This window comes from Dama dama, chromosome 25 (genome assembly GCF_033118175.1).
Source record: "Dama dama isolate Ldn47 chromosome 25, ASM3311817v1, whole genome shotgun sequence".
NCBI lineage: Eukaryota > Metazoa > Chordata > Mammalia > Artiodactyla > Cervidae > Dama > Dama dama.
This window is the reverse complement of record NC_083705.1, coordinates 40,098,389-40,116,319: the sequence shown is the minus strand read 5'-3', so window position 1 is coordinate 40,116,319 and position 17,931 is coordinate 40,098,389. Positions and strand designations below refer to the sequence as shown.

The 17,931-nt window shown below is 41.5% G+C and overlaps 1 protein-coding gene across 1 annotated transcript in view; it reads right to left on the bottom strand.

Moving 5' to 3' along the window:
- OXCT1 (3-oxoacid CoA-transferase 1) overlaps positions 1-14,944 on the bottom strand; it is a 159,798-nt gene extending 144,854 nt beyond the window's left edge. Inside the window, exons 1-3 of the mRNA XM_061129875.1 lie at positions 14,720-14,944; positions 4,773-4,881; positions 2,987-3,077 (exon numbers count right to left, since the gene is read on the bottom strand). Coding sequence (XP_060985858.1) covers positions 2,987-3,077; positions 4,773-4,881; positions 14,720-14,797 — 278 coding nt within the window. The 5' untranslated portion in view covers positions 14,798-14,944. The remainder of the gene's footprint in view (positions 1-2,986; positions 3,078-4,772; positions 4,882-14,719) is intronic.
- Positions 14,945-17,931: the final 2,987 nt, after the last annotated feature.

The window sequence follows — 17,931 nt, the reverse complement described above, 5'->3', positions numbered from 1 at the left end:
AAAGAAGATAATCAACTGCCAATCAAGGTGTACAGAGTGCCTTCTTTGAGTTCAATGAAGTAGGTTATCGGTACGTACTCAGCACGAAGAATTTACATTAATCTGTACTACTGCCAATGAAGCAGATGTAAGAGACACGGGTTTGATCCCTGGGTTGCTAAGATCTCCTGAAGAAGGGAATGGCAACCTACTCCAGTATTCTTGCTTGGATAAACTCCAGTATTCTTGCCTGGAGAATCCCATAAACAGAGGAACCTGGCGGGTTACAGTCCATGGGGTTACAAAGAGTCAGACATGACTGAAGCATCTTAGTATACATGCATACACTCCTTAGAAGCACTGACCTATCAGGAAAATTCAACCAAGTATAGATAATCAAAAGTACCTTTAATAAACATTAAGTAAGTTCAAAGGGCACAGGATGTGTTTTAGAAATAACAAGTGACCATGAACAAGTTACTTCCCTATTTACAGAGGGTTTCGCCTACTAAATGAAGGAACTGGAACACATGGTCACTGTAACCCCATCCAGTTTCAAGTCTCAATGACTCTGAGACTATAGGCTAAGCATAAATAGTAGGAAACACAAAACTACTCTAGGGATTCCTCTGTGGTCCAGTGGTTAAGACTCCCCACTTCCACTGCAGGGGGCATGGGACTGACCTCTGGTTGGGGAACTAAGATCCTGTATGCTCCATGGTGCAGCTAAAAATTAAAAAAAAAAAAAAAACCAAGAAAATAGAAAACTACTCTAAGTAAAAGGATTGGCCTGTAATATACATCAGAGATAATAAATACATATCAGTACACAGAGACAGGCTAACCATCTCCACCAGAATTCAGAAAGGGAGAAGATCAATGAAGGCTAGAGCAGTTCTCTAACTGGATATGGCTTCTGTAAGATGGGAAAAGATGTGGATGCCCAGAGAAGTGGACAGGCTCCCAAGCAAAAATAACAGAATAAATAAAGTCAGCAAAGAAAAAAATGAGCAAGAAACAACAGATAAAACTGGACATGGAACAATGGACTGGTTCCAAATTGGGAAAGGAGTACATCAAGGCTGCATACTGTCACCCTACTTATTTAACTTTTATGCAGAGTACATCATGCACTGTGGTGGACTGGATGAAGCATAAGCTGGAATCAAGACTGTCAGGAGAAATATCAACAACCTCAGATACGTAGATGGTACCACTCTAACAGCAGAAAGCGAACAGTATCTAGAGAGTCTCTTGATGAAGGTGAAACAGGAGAGTGAAAAAGCAGGCTTAAGACTGAACATTCAAAAAACGAAGATCATGGCATCTGGTCCTATCACTTCATGGTGAATAGATGAAGAAAAAATACAGTAACAGACTTTATATTCTTGGGTTCCAAAATCACTGTGGACAGTGACTGCACCCATGAAATTAAAAGATGCTTTCTCCTTGGAAGAAAAGCTATTACAAACCTAGACAGTGTACTTTAAAGCTGAGACATTACTTTGCCAACAAATGTCTGTATAGTCAAAGCTCTGGTTTTTCCAGTAGTCATATACAGATGGGAGAGTTGGACCACAAAGAAAGCTGAGCACTGAAGAATTGATGCTTTCAAACTGTGGTGTTGGAAAAGACTCTTGAGAGCTCCTTGGATAGCAAGGAGACGACACCAGTCAATCCTAAAGGAAATCAACCCTGAATATTCATTGGAAGGACTAATGCTGAAGTTGGAACTCCAATACTCTGGCCACCAGATGTGACGAGCCAACTCATCAGAAAAGACCCTGATGCTAGAAAAGATCGAGGGCAGGAGAAGGAGGCATCAGAAGTTGAGAAGGCTGGATGGCATCACTGACTCAATGGACATGACTTTGGACAAATTCTGTGAGACAGTGAAGGACAGGGAAGCCTGGCTTGCTGCAGTCCATGGAGTTGTAAAGAGTCAGACATGGTTGAGTGACTAAACAACAACAACAGTGACGTAAATCAGTTTTGTTGCCTAAATAATCTGTGTTATTTCTTCTAAATTGCATTTATGGTAATATACTAAACTGCCAAATTAATTTCTTTAATTTTTAAGATCTTTGAAGTCTTTCACTGTTAGAAGAGCTGATAATTTACCACTGTGAATTAAAATGGCCTTTCCCTTAATAACTAAATATATCTTAATATGCAGGCCATTCATCATTAAGATTTTATGGGTCATTGCTGACCATTTTGATATGCAAGCCTACTGTCTTAATGCTGGCTGCATACCCTTCTCTTTCTACCAAGACCAGCAACATCTTTAATGATTGATTATATTCTTCATGTATCTTCTATGGTAAGGGTATAACCAAAATAAACGAAACATTTCAAATGGATGTCCATCTGCCTTTCTAAATAAAGATCTACAATAAGGTGCAACATAAAATCTCTAAGTTTCAAAATGAAAGGGGTCTTTGCTGGTGAATCAGTGGTAAAGAACCTGCCTGCCAATGCAGGAGACATGGGTTCAATCCCTGATCCAGGAAGATCCCATACACCTTGGAGCAACTAAGCCTGTGCTCGTCAACTACTGAGCCTGTGTTCTAGAGTCCAGGAGCCACAACTACTAAAGCCCATGTGCCCTAGAGCCCATGCTCCACAACTAGAGAGTAGCCCCACCTCGCCACAACTACAGAAAAGCCAGTCAAAAAAAAAAAAAAGAAAAGCCAGTGCACCAATAAAGACCCAGCACAGCCAAAAAAAATAAATAAATAACTAAATAAACTTTAAAATGAAGGGCTCAGTTTGAACATTTTTCTTTTCTTGTGGCATCTTGGTTCCCTGACATGTGAGCAAACCTGTGACCCCTGCAGTGGCACCATGGAGTCTTAATCATTGGAATGATAAAACTATCTTCTGATCCTTAAGCTTACTGCTCCCATCAATGAAGAAATATTTCACTTCACTGGTAGACTTCACTTCAATATTATGAAGGATTATCATTTCTTTCAAGTCAATTGTTTTAGAAACACACACTTACCCAGCATTGTTGCTGACTGCAGTTAGTCCTTTTACTCCAGTCTTTAGCAAAGCTCCTATAAGATTCTCTGGAATTCCACATAACCCAAAACCTATAATGGGCCAAGAAGATAAATAATTATGTAGAGGGTAATTTTCTTCCAAGGAAACGTATCTGTTACTCTTTAAAAAAAAGAAAAATATACCAGCACATTATTAGACCTACTATGCAAATACACAGATATATCTCAGCAACTTAAGAAGTGGTCACAGACAGTAGAAAGATCAATGGTTGCCAGGAATTTGAGGGGTGGGGGGAGACGAATACACAGAGTACAGAAGTTTTCATGAGCAGTGAAATACTTTGCATGACATTATAATGATATATACGTAAGTCATTATACTTTGGTCCAAACCCATAGAATGTGCAACATTATTTACTTCATTAAAGTGAACCCTAATGTGAACCATGGATTTTGGTGGTTATCATATGTCAATGCAATTCATCCTTGGTTAAAAAAAAAAAAACAAGTACCACTCTGTTGATAACGTGGGGAATTTCTGTACCTTCCTGTCAATTTTGTTATAAACCTAAAACTGCTTTGAGAAAAAAGTTTCCAAAAAAAAAAAAAATTAACACTCAGGATAGACATTTTTGGAAAAACTTTTGTTTCCCTTATATATGTATACATATTACATACATGTGTGTTTGCTGGATTGTGATGTAAAATGTGCTTTTAGATCAAAAAAGTTTGCAAGTTACTTTACTAAAGTTCTACTGGCAAAACAAAGCACAAATAAACCTCAAAAAAAAAAGAAACAAAATAAATGGTCATATAGCTATCTCCAAATGTTTTACATCATTATATAGCAGCAGACATCACTGCCAAGTCCTTGATTCATAAGTATAAAGCCAAGTGCAACGTGTCAATACAGCCAGATACATATTGTTCTTCTTGCACTTAACTACATATTTGTTATTTTCCCACTTTAAAATTGAACCTTAAAAAATAAAATAAAATAAAATTGAACCTTTACAGTTACTTTTTCAAGCATGTTTGTTTTACATTCCTGAATAGATTCTACAGATTTAGAAGCCTAAGCCAATGACTTTCATTTCTTTTACACAATTCCTCAAATGGTACTGGGTCTAAAATTCAATGACCGCCGAGTGGAATGAATGAACGAATGAAGAGCAGCCTTAAAAATCACCCTTGATTTTTATGACCAAGGCCTAGAAATCCAAAGAAACGTATAAGAATCAGGCAACAAGTTTAATGAGTGTGAGACGGGATGCTAAAAGACATTCTAAACAAAAAGAAGCAATTGAACTTGAGAAACTCACTAACAGATAGATGTGGATGCGCTCTCTAGCTTCCAAAATAAGGAGGAACAAAAGGAATGGCCAGTGTGGGCTGCTGAGATCAATGCAAACTTTTCTTTTTTTAATGCAAACGTTTTAAGTTAAGCAGAATTCCCAAGTATCTAGGGATTTTTCAAAGCTACTAATAAGATATCCCCATTTAAGGTGTCAGCTTTTCAAATAAAAGGAAAAGAAATATAAAAGGTCAAATATAAAGTGCTAAACCTTGCTAAACTTTCAGGAAGGGGACACTATAATAAAAAATAGATAATATGTAATAAATAAATTAAGATAAAGAATCAATAACTAAACAATAAAATAACTGGCATTTCTAATAATTGGCATTTATTAACAAAGTAATAAAATAATTAGCCTTTCTAATCACCTCACCATTGTGATTTCCCTGCTTTGCGAAAATCAAAAGGAAAACAATACTATTACTCACCACCAACCAGTATTGTTGCACCATCAGGAATGTCTTTTACCGCTTCCACTGGGTCTGTATAAAATTTGGTATGATGACATGTGCTAGTTGAAAAGTAGCAAATACATCCCTAAAACATTAAAAAACATTTTTAAATGAACAAGCATTTGGAAACTTATGTTTATTTTGCATGTATAAGAATGTATTCAATTATTATATATACAAGGATAATTTCACTAGCTTGTCTTTGAAAGAGTGGGGCTGTAAGTAGTTCATCTTAAGAGTAGGATGGACAGAGACATCCCTGGTGGTCCAGTGGTTAAGACTCCAGGCTCCCAATGCAGAGGACCCAGGTGAAATCCCTGGTTAGGGAACTATATCCACATGCCGAAATTAGAGTTCACGTAAAGATCCTGCATGCCACTATTTACAACAGCCAGAACATGTTAGCAAAACTAGATGTCCATCGACACATGAATAGGTAAAGAAGTTGTGGTACATATACACAATGGAATATCACTCAGCCATAAAAGGAACAAAATGAGGTCATCTGCAGCGATGTGGATGAACCTAGAGTCAGTCATACACAGTGAAAGAAGTCAGAGAAAAACAAATATTAACGTATATATATATATATTTGGAATCTAGAAAAATGAACCTATCTGCAAGGTAGGAATAGAGACACAGATACAGAGAACAGACTTGTGCACACAGCTGGGAAAAAAGAAGGCAGGACAAACAGATAGTAGCACTGACATATATATGCTGCCATGTGTAAAACACAGCCAGTGGGAAGCCACTATAAAACCCAGAGAGCCCAGCATGGTGCCCTGTGATGACCCAGAGGGCTGGGGTGGGGGCAGGGAGGGAAGCTAGAGAAAGAGGGGATGTATGTTATGTATGCTTACAGCTGATTCACTTTGCTGTACAGCAGAAACTAACATGACATTGTAAAGTAATTATCCTCCAATTTTAAAAAATCCTATGGTAAACCATAATGGAAAAGAATACTTAAAGTCGATTGAGTTGCAATCAATCACTCATACTTAACATCATCTCTTCTTTATTCTCATTATATAGTCAACCTAAAAAAAGAGGGCTTCCCCAGAGGCTGAGGGGTAAAGAATTTGCCTGCCAAGCAGGAAATAGAGAAGATGTGGGTTCGGTCCCTGGGTTGGGAAGAACCCTCTGGAGGAGAAAATAGCAACCCACTCCAGTAGTCTTGCCTGAAAAATCCCATAGACAGAGGAGCCTGGTGGGCTATAGTCCATGGAATCGCAAAGAGTCAGACACAACTGAGCACGCAAGCATAAAAAGAGAGGGGGTAGAAAGAATGACACCTGACTCCTGAGACACTGCCCCTTAACCAGCCCATCGATGTTGTAAGCTCACACCCATGCCTATCAGAGCCTCCCAGACAAAGAACCCCAGGGGATCAAAGCAAAAGCATAAATGAGAGCTCTCATTTTTCTCTCCCTCCAGAAACTCCTTTCATAAAAAGTGTCAGTTCAGTTCAGCCGCTCAGTAGTGTCCGATTCTTTGCATCCTCAAGGACTGCAGCATGCCAGGCCTCCCTGTCCATCACCAACTCCCAGAGTTTACTCAAACTCATGTCCACTAAGTCAGTGATGTCATCTAACCATCTCATCCTCTGTCATCCCCTTCTCCAGCATCAGGGTCTTTTCAAATGAGTCAGTTCTTCAAATCAGGTGGGCAAGTATTGGAGTTTCAGCTTCAGTATCAGTCCTTCCAATGAATATTCAGGACTGATCTCCTTCAGGATGGACTGGGTGGATCTCCCTGCAGTCCAAGGGACTCTCAAGAGTCTTCTCCAACACCACAGTTCAAAAGCATCAATTCTTCGGTGCTCAGCTTTCTTTATAGTCCAACTCTCACATCCATACATGACCACTGGAAAAACCATAGCTTTGACTAGATGGACCTTTGTTGGCAAAGTAATGTCTCTGCTTTTTAATATGCTGTCTAGGTTGGTCACAAAATGTGTCAATTAATACAAAAGGTAAAGAAGGAAATGGCAACCCACTCCAGTGTTGTTGCTTAGAAAATTCCATGGACAGAGAAGCCTGGTGGGCAGCACCCCATGGGGTCACAAAGAGTCGGACACAACTAACAACTAACACACAATACAAAAGGAGATGAAGAAACTATACTGAAAGTCCAATGAGATCTGCAAAGGTATAGGTTGCTAAATGACCTTTGTCCTTTTAAACTGCAACCTTGGTCAAGGTCAGATGAGGAAGAGTGGTTTACCATGGCACATTGCCCACACACAGGGAAATAAGCAGAGGTGGGGATAGGAAGGAAAGAGCTTGAACCACCAACAGCTGTCTCCTCGGTCCTATACTCAAGTAGCAGGGATTTATTTGATTCTGTTTTAACACACGCATATATATGAAAATGTGTTTTTAATCTTAGAACTTAAAATTTTGATAGTCTGACTAATGAGGCCAACATAAATATCGTAAAATGAAACTGAGGATATCTCCTAGAAAACAGGGGCTTCCCGGGTGGTACAGTGGGGACACAAGAGATGGGGATTCGATCCCTGGGTCAGGAAGATCCCCCTGACAGGGAAATGACAACCCATTCCAATATTCTTGCCTGGGACATCCCAAGGACAGCCTGGCAGGCTACAGTCCACAGGGTGGCAAAGAGTCAGACACAACTGATCACACACACATGCCTAAAAAACAGAGAAGAGAAAAATACACATGTATCTAATCCAACCAACTCATTTTAAAAATCAAGTTTCTGAAGATATAAGGATCTTGTAATTTACCCCACACTGTTAAAGCAAGACCAGTTCCCAGGTTTAGCCTTCTATCACTGGGGCCCTCTACTTCAATATGTTCCTCTGTCCTTTTCAAAAATCCTCAGTCTTATACTACTTCTATCTTATTACTTATGTACAACAAACCTTTATAAGTGTCATTTTTTTCATGAAGAACTCTGTTGTCCTTATTTTCAGTGAAAGGTAAAGAGTCAGGGCCTTAGCAGGAGGAGGAAGAAAGTTAAAGAATTTGTCTGGGGGGTAAAACTGAAGACTGAAAATTCTCTCAATGTGACCTTACACTCTAGTAATCTAACACAATTATCTATTGCTTCCAAACTTACAGCTTCTCTGACATTTTTTAATGTAGTTAAAATTGGTTGCTGTTGTTCAGTCACGTCCAGCTCTTTGAGATCCCATGGATTACAGCAGGCCAGGCTCCCTGTCTTTCAGTATCTTCCAGAGTTTGCTCAAACTCATGTCCACAGAGTCGATGATACCATCCAAACTACTCATCCTCTGTTGCCCTGTTCTCCTCCTGCCCTCAATCTTTTCCAGCATCAGGGTCTTTTACAAAGAGTTGGCTTTTCACATCAGGTGGCCAAAGTATTGGAGCTTCAGTTTCAGTATCAGTCCTTCCAATGAGTATTCAGGATTGATTTCCCTTAGGATTGACTGGTTTGATCTCCCTGCTGTCCAAGGGACTCTCGAGAGTCCTCAATCACCACAATTCAAATGGCAAGCCACTCCAGGATTCTTGCTGCAAGAAGCCCATGAACAGTATCTTTCATTACAAACGGTCATAAATTATTGAGAAGTGGACTGACCTGGTGGTCCAGGGGTTAAGACTGAGCTCCCAATACAGGGGGCCCAAGTTTGAACCCCGGTCAGGCAACTAGATCCAACCTGCCACAACTAAAAGTTCGCATGCTGTGATGAAGATCAACGATCCCAAGTGCCACAACTAAGAACCACGGCAACCAAATACATATACAAATCTCTTTTTTTTTTAATTACTGAGGAGCTTGTGCCACATCTCTCCCAAAAACCTCAGAAGTATTTTAGAAAAAAACCCAAGTGTTTCACATTTACCCAGACAATCAAAAGCTTAAAAGCAATAAACAAATTCATATTTTCAGAGAATGTGAGAAGGACTCAAGATAATAAAGAATTTACAGGTACTCAGCGTTGGTCTGTTCATTTTGCATCTGTTCAGTTAACAATACTTATTGATATTTAACCTGTCAGGATGGCCGAGTGGTCTAAGGCGCCAGACTCAAGCTCGAACAATATTTGTTGATATTTATTATCTATTTATTATAACATTTGATATCTATTGACTGAGAAACAAACAGTGGCATAATGGGCCATATTCTATTAATTTCAAAGTCTAAAATATCCTATGCCAGTAGAAGTATTAACTGGAGAAAATTACTTAACTTCTGTGCCTATTTTTTTGGCGGAGGAGGGGGGATGGCAGTGACATTAAGTTCACAAAAGTGAAAGTCAAAGTCGCTCAGTTGTGTCCGACTCTTTGCAACCCCATGGACTATACAGTCCATGGAACTCTCCAGGCCAAAATACTGGAATGGGTAGCCTTTCCCTTCTCCAGGAGATCTTCCCAATCCAGGGATCGAACCCAGGTCTCCGGCATTGCAGGTGGATTCTTTAGCAGCTGAGCCACAAGGGAAGCCCAAGAATACTGGAGTGGGTAGCCTATCCCTTCTCCAGAGGATCTTTCCGACCCAGGAATCGGACCAGGGTCTCCTGCATTGCAGGTGGATTCTTTACCAACTGAGTTATCAGGGTTTACAAAAAGATGATCTTTTTTTAAAAATTCCTGTCAATGATTTCCATATAATTAGACATGTAATTGTATCACATAACAAGACACTCTTCTTAATATTTTTTTTAAAAAGCATGATACAGACAATGATACCTGTTTCCCAGGGATGTAGTATGGATCAAACAATTATGTATTATTATTATAAAGCTAAGAAGCACTTAGCCCTGAGCCTGGATAACAGAAGATACCCAGTGGATATGATCTTCACTTGAGAAATGCAACCTTTTCTCCATTCCCCGCCAGGGCAATAAGATTAACCTGACATTGATTGGGAGTTTAGTTTTCATTTTTAACCTCCCCACTCTACCCTCCACACATGCAAAAACAGACACATTACTGATTTTACAAAGAATTTAACATGATCCATACTATAGCCAATTAATCCAAGCAATTTTTGTTGAGGGATTTTTTTTTTTTAAATTAGCCCCAGCTTTAAAATGACTTTAATGTAATTATTTTATTTGCAATCAAGTTGCCAGCTTGTAAGTATCCAAAGATTATTGGGCAAACAGTAATATGAACTGCAGGCAGTGAGGTAAAGAGGAAGCACGATGCCTGAGGCCAGTTACCACAGAAAGTTTGCTGCGGATCTTCAAGGCCTGAAATCAGCGAACTACCCAGAACCTGGGAGGCAGCACCCCTGAGAAAGCCTTGGAATCTGTTCTCTGACACACATACTCCTTGCCCACTAACCCTTCTCACACTCCTTGCCTCTGGCGGTGAAGAAACAGACACCCAACACCTTCTAAGAATTGGCAGGGAGGTGGGGAGAAGTATGTCTCTAATCACTTACCTTTATTCCTAAGATAACTGAATTCAAGTAAAGCTCTAAACTGCCCTACCTTCTACTATATTTTAAATATTAAAATAATGATGTGAAAAAACCCAAGCATCATCTGCTACAAAAATAAATAAATAAATAAAATAACCTTCAACTTTGCAGAAGTTACCTAAAAGAATGAAGAGTAACGAACTATACAGCTTTGACAGCTACTGATTCTAGGAGTAATTTTTTTTTTTACACTGAGATCTTCCTTTACATTAACATAATATATTTTGTTTCGTTTTCCACCCTCCTACCTTCTGCAAAATTCCATCTCATTGTTGCCACTAGTTTCTGCTAATACTATTAAGGGAAAGAAATAATAGTGATTCAGTACATACTGAAGCCAAGAAATAAAATTCTTGCAGTGCAAAATTATTTTCTATTAAATTTAATTCTTTCAAAATCTTCTCCCTCTTCCTACTTTATTCTCATCTTCAAATTCTTACACTTAATCTTTAAGATCAGATTCTACTGTGGAGCCTAAGTTTTATCTCATGACTTCCCAATTCAGAACTCGTTCCTTTCTAACCACTTCTACCACTAATTCTTTCACCTAAATTCCTCTTTTTTCTGTCATTCAACACTTCAGAACTTAGTGAAATGAAAGCACTTCACTTTGAAGATCTCTGAGGGAAAATTCACAAACCACACTGTCTTTTCTTATTTTTAAACATATCTTAATGATAGGAACTATATACCTACATGCTCTCTACCTTGTTACCTTATAGTTAAATATATCAGGACACAGAAAGATTGACATTGCCCAGGTCAGTCTCAAAGTTGGATATATACAAGTGGGGAGGATAGGCCATCTGGAGAGAGGTTCAGAGAACACCATTAGAAGGAAAAGGCATTAGCATGCAAGTGGATATACACAGTCTTGCAAGGAGAGCATGGCATTACTGCCAAGAAGAAATAGTGACATGTGCTAAAATGCTTTAGGTATCCAGCACTGGACCAGTGTTGACCGAAGATGGACACGGCCATTAATAATTACTCACTTATGACACAAATGAATCACAAGGAGCTCACAGGAGTTGCTGACATGGGGCAGTGCCCTACAGCAACAGCATACTTTGTTTTCTAGGGAACGTATATATCTTATTCCAATTTGGAGGGATGCTCTGAAGCACTCTAAAGGATCATAGATGAATAAGCAATGCATTCTGCCCAGCAGATCAAAAAGTGTAAAAGTTTGCCAAGACTTAAAAAAAAATAATGAGGGTGGGGACTCCAGAAAGGGGGAGCTGCCTGAGCAAAGGTACCAAGATGTGGAAAGACTGTGTTTTCAAGGGCATGCAGGATCACACTGTGGAGAGAAGCTCATGAAGATCAGGCTGGTTTAAGGGAGTCGGGGAAAGTTGCAAAAGGCCTTAAAGACAACACTAGAGAGCTTCAACTTCATCCTTCAATGAGGAAAGGACAGCAAGGTGTTTTGTTTGAAACCGAGATGTCACAACTCTCATACAAAAGCCTGAATGAGGAAAGTGGCAGGGGTACTCATTCTTTCATTCATTCCTCTATTTGTTCTAAAATACCCATTCTGGTGCCTCAGCTGGTAAAGAATCCGCCTGCAACGTGGGAGACCTGGGTTCGATCCCTGGACTGGGAAGATCCCCTGGAGAAGAGAAAGGCTACCCACTCCCAGTATTCTGACCTGGAGAATTCCAAGGACTGTATAGACCATAGGGTCACGAAGAGTCAGACAGGACTGAGCGACTTTCCCTTTCATACTAAATACTGAGACTAGAGAGTTAACAACCAACCTCACAAGCATAGTCTCTGCTCTAAAGAAACTTACAAACTTACAAGGATAACAGCCACTAAATAACTGCAGAATTATTACACATGACACTGGGGATCAACTGGAAGTTAAAGAAAGGAGTAGAGGAGAGAATGCTTCCAAATTTCTAGCTTACATTCTGGACGGATACCGGTGCTGTTAACCATAATAAAAACAAAACAAGGAAGGAAAAAGCCACTTTATGGCTGGTTCATTTTTGATCAGAAAGACTTGAAGTGCTAAGTGACATTAACCAGTAAGTTGTACTGGAAGGAAGGCAGTTCAGGAGAATCTGGGGTTGGAGAGAAATCTAGAAAAGATAGTTTTCAAAGAAGAGAAATAGATAAAGTGTTAATGGTAGTTTTAAGATTTTTTTTCAGTAGTAATTTTATATAGTGAATGGAAAATAGTATTAAACATACCCTCCAAAACAATCATGGACTAAGGAAGATGGAAGATACCTTCGGGTAGTCTGTTTAGGTCAAAGCCAATGCCACTGGCTCTGAAAGTGCAGTCCTCAGACCAGCAGCTTTACTACCTGGGAACTAATTAATGCAAAGTACTGAGCTCCTGCCAGGACCTACTAAATGGGAAACTCTGGGGATGAACACAGCAATCTATTTGATAAAGCCTCCAGGTAATTCTGATGCACACTCTAGTCTGGAAGACATGTTTATCACAAACAAGAAAAAAAAAAAAAAACTACCTCATTTTACCTGTTGGTAATATTTAGTAAAAAAAAAAATATATATATATATATATATATATATATATATATCCTCCAGGTTACTCCCTAAGTTTGCCCACACTGTTTTCTCATCCACGTAGGAAATGAGTTGAGTATCTATTCTATGAATGGCAGTGTGTAATGCTCAAAGAGATGGAGAATAAGGCATACAGTATGGTCTGCAAATTTCATCTAGTTATGAAGATGATGTCTACACGTTCAAAAAGTTAAGTACACAAGTGTTACAGTTAATGCAAGTAGGAGGTGAGGATTTAAGGGGTAAGCAGCAAGAGATTTAAGTGCCAAGTGCTGGAGGAACACTGAGAAAGGGGAGTTGGACCTAGGATCAACAAATCCTGAAGGAGAGATGAGATACAGGAAAACACATAATTTGTAACTGGGCTATCTAAGAAGACGTTTGCTGGGCTTTTGGAATAGTTTAATAATACACTTAAGAAAATAAGTAAATTACACTTAGGCAAATAAGTAACTAGCAGGGCTTCCCAGGTGGCTCAGGGGTAAAGAATCTGCCTGCCAATGCAGGAGACACAAGAGAAGTGGGTTCGATCCCTGGGTTGGAAAGATCCCCTGGCGTAGTAAATAGCAACCCACGCCAGTATTCTTGCCTGGAAAATTCCATGAACAGAGGAGCCTGGCGGGCTACAGTCCATGGGGTCGCAGAGTTGGACACGACTGAGCATGTACACACAACTAAGTGCCAAAACAAGGAATGTTATTAACCTTGGCCCAGGGAGGTCGCTGTGTCCTGATCTGCACTCGTTTCAGCGCCCACAGCAATGACAGAAGGTCGAGCTCCCTTCTAACAACGACAAATCCAAAGCTACCTGCAATTATCAAAGTGCCTCCTAACAGGCATTTATGTGTAAATCTTTCCAGTTCTTAATCACCATCTAGCACTCACCTACCGGGCTTTGCGACAGCCCCTCTCCGTTCACCGCTTTCAGAGTGGATGCCAGTAAGATGCCAGAGCAACGGGGAGGAAGAGGAGTTCCTTGTGAGGAGGTAAGTGTTCAAGGCACACTTTTAAGCTCAGAACTATTATTCAAAAAAACATCACTTTTCCTTGTCTCTTCCAAGGAAAAGGATCCAGTGGTGGTGGAGGTAGCGGAGGTAAGCTAGTCTCCTAGACTCGCCACTCTGGTCCTGTCCGAGGACTCCGGATTAGAATCGCACCGGGGCGAGGGCTTACAGGCGGGGACAGAGTACGCGGGGGAAAAAAAGGCGACACATCAGCCCACAATCGCAGCGCGAGGGCCTCGGGATACTACCGTTCGTGAAGAGTTTGCAGTGAGAGTGGACAATGTTTGCAAAGAAGTTTGAAAACGGAAATCCCAAGGAGCCTCAGAAGAAAGGGATGCCCGCTCTCGAAGCCCGCGTCCTGGCACCGCCAGACCTCCACAGGCTACTCTGCGTGGCGAGATAAACGCGCCGGCGAGCGCTCCAGTCCGGGTTCCGCTTCCCACCGCCGAGGTGCAGCGCAGCCCCATGGGGAGAAGAAGGGGTGCAGCGATCCACCTTCTGGGCGGCAAACTCGAGCCGACCCCTGGCTAGCCCAGCCCTCAGTTCCGGGCCTGTAGCGGGGCCTCCGCCCCGAGATCCCCAATTCGGAGCGCAAACCTACCCCTTGCAAGCCGTCGCCCCTTGCCCTCCTCAAGCCGGCGAACCCTCCCGGCCCCGTTCCGGCCGCCAAAGCCCCTTCCCAAGAAACTGCCCGCGAAACGGAAACGCGAGCCAGGGCCTCTTCGCGCACTTCTGTGCCTCGTCTCGCCTCACTGGGGAAGCAGGTGCAGAACCAAGTCAAGGAGGCCAGGCGGAGAAGCAGCGAGGCCAGGAGGCGTCGGCGCGCCTCGGGGCCCTGGGTCCTGCGCCCGGATGCCGGCTCCCGGCCTGGAGAGGGTGGGTGTGGGCAGACAAGAAAAAACGCTCGGGCTTTCGTCCGCGTTCTTCCGGACGCGGCCTTGCTCTTCACTTTACCTTGGACCAGACGCCCGCCGAGGGGAGGGCGGAGGCGCAGAACCGCAGGCGAGAGGAGAAGCGTGCGAGAGCTGCCATGGTCGGGTGGGCGGCGGGCGCAGGCCGGGCCGGAGCGCGCGTGTGAGTGTGTCCACTGACGCCGCCGGGCCGCCGCGTCACGGGACGGGAGGAAAAGGAAGGCGCGCGGGGGGCGGGCTGGAGGTTCGATAGCGCTGCGGTGACGTCGTGGGTCCTCTGGCGCCGGGGCTTGGCAGACGGAGCGTCGAGGATGGGAGGGGCCCGCGGGCGGGGCGGGTCGCGGGGGAAGGTCCCAGCCCGGCGGCGGTCGGATGCATCACGCGGTCGGGCGTGCCTCGGTCTGCCCCTGTGCGCTCACTTGCCGCCGCAGCCGAGCGGTCATGGGTAACTGTCTTTGCCAAGGTCAGGGATAGGTCTTAGCCTAGAGTTCGAGCGGTAGAGCTTGTTGCTCTTTCTAATCAGCGTCTGGAACCTGTGGAGGCTGCAAAGGTGGACCCGCCTTGAGGCCCCTCCCCATCTGTGGACAACGTTCCCAAGTCTTCCGTTTCTCAGTCTTGTCTCCCCACACCCGTTCCCGCTTGTGTAAGAGTAAGTTTGCTCTGAGAGTCAGCCAGGAGCCGTCTGCCCTGAGATATGATCAGACAGGCCGCATCAAGGTGGTCCCTGGTGAAGAAGGCTAAAGGAGGACTGGCTCTCCGGGACCGGATATCGGCATACCTTTTCCCCGCTGGGCATCATCCAAGTCTACATTATTCAGGATCTTCGGACACTGGAGTCCCGGAAAACCCTGAGATTACTCAGCAGATGCAAACATGTAGCTGGTAATCCCTTTGACAGATCTGAGACAAGTTTCCTAACTTTCGTAAGCCTGTGTCCTTATCTGCAAATTAAAATTGTTAGTAATACTCAGAACTGTTGTAAAGATCACATGAGGTAATTCATGCAAGGCTTCTGGCTCCATTAGAAACACTCAATAAATCTTAGGCGTTATTCTAAGTTTATTCAAGTTGCAATGGTGCATTGATGCGGCACATATATTCAAATCATATATTCATATTCAATCCAAGCGGTACCTCTTAGCCAGCTAGCTCCTTGAAGACCTGAGCCAAGTCAGGTTTCTTCAAAACCATCTATACTCTTAGTAGCTGGATGGAAGGATCAAGTGCAAAGTCCATAATCATTTTATTTGATTAAGGGCTGACCAAAGGAACGTGGTTGTTAGTTTTAAACCAAAGCAAAGCAAACACGAAAATTAAATGAGCCCTTAGCTTCCTTATCAAGTACACTGAGATTCAAGTGGACAGTCAGTCCAGTTTAGTCTGTCCATCAAAGTGCTTGCCCTTTCATGCTATTCTTTCAACTCCGAAGTTTTTCATTTTTCCTATAAATACTATAATTTTAATTAAAGTCATTGAGGGAACAAAATACCAAGTTAAATTGTCCAACTACATGAGGAGAAATTAACTCCGCATTGCCCAGTCTTTTCAACACATAAGAAATTGGATGGAGGGGAAATTCAAATATTAGAACTAAAGTTCCATTGCTAGTCCTGATACAGTACATAATAGTCATTGTGCTGTAGCTGATAGAATGTGAAAAAGCTATCCTCACAACTGGGTCTGCTTTTCCATTTTTGCTCTTCCACAGGGCACATGAAATGGAAAATAGCATTAGCAACTTTGTCAAACTGTGGTCATATGACACAGTCTTCTTGGCTGGTCTCACTGTTGCTTCTGGCTGAAGAAAAGACGCATATTTTTAGTGTTACTTTGTGTGACTCTAAATCTTGTGAAAAAAATCAGCCTCATTACTCTGTGGTCAAAACACATTATAATTTTTTGGTGACTCTATGACCCTGTTTTGTACTTTATAAATAAAACATGAATATCTTCAACTTGAACAAATTATAGAAAAGTTTTTCTGTACAGATTTTCCTTCTGGTTCCACAAAACTATTTCAAATTTAATCAGTTTGAAATCAACTTTTAAAAAATATCTTAATTTTCCTGAACTAATAAGAATAGCTCCCTTTTATTTTAGGAGCAGTTTGTGACAAATATATATCATATTCTGGAAACTTTTCTTTGGGTAATCTTGTAGTGCTTAACTTCCACATTCTAAAAACGGGGGAATTGAATTGAATTCAAAGCTTTTAAACAAATGATATGATTTTAGATATGCAATAGGAAAGTTTATTTTGTATTATGTTATTATATATATATAAATACATATATTTTATACATATATTGCATGCATTATTATTATTACATTTTTTGTTTCAAAATTGATTTTATTGAAACCAAAACAATGTCATTAACTGTACATAATAAATGGCTTAGTCAGTAAAGAGTCTGCCTGAAGTGCAGGAGACCTGGGTTCAGTCCCTGGGTAGGGAAAATCCCCTGGAGGAGGAATTGGCAACCCAGTCCAGTATTCTTGCCTGAAAAATCCCATAGGTGGAGAAACCTGGTGAGCTACAGTCCACGGGGTCACAAAGAGTCAGACACGACTGAGTGGTTAACACATCCACTTTTCAATAAACTATTATATGTGTGTGTGTGTGTGTGTGTGTGTGTGTTAGCAACTAAGCACATACATCTATATACTTATACAAAAATATTCCCCTCCCTTTATGGCTCAGACACTGAACAGTCTGCCCGCAATGCAGGAGACCTGGGTTCAATCCCTGGGTTGGGAAGGTCCCCGGAGAAGGAAATGGCAACCCACTCCAGTATTCTTGCCTGAAAAACCCCATAGACAGAGGAGCCTGGTAGGCTACAATCCGTAGGTTCCCAAAGAGTCAGACACGACTGAGGGATTAACAAACCCTTTCTATCAAATGATTGCCATCAATGTGTCAGAGTTGGTTAGACTATAAGTTGTAATTCTCTATTTAAGAGAGTTTTATTTAAATTCTGCTAAAATATGATAGTTATCTCTCATTACTGAAAGATAGGACATTTTGCCATTACAGTTGGAGTATTTCTTCAAATTGATAATCAGGGTATTTGAAGACTTGTTTTCCAATGTTGTTTGACTGGTTTAACTAGTAATATGGTTTTTAACTAGATCATTTGGTAAAAAAAAAGATCTATGCATGCTTCATTTTATACAATGATTCTTAAACATATGGAAAACAAATCCTTTCAGACAGATAATTTTCCTCTAATAGGTATGAAAGACATAAAAAACTTT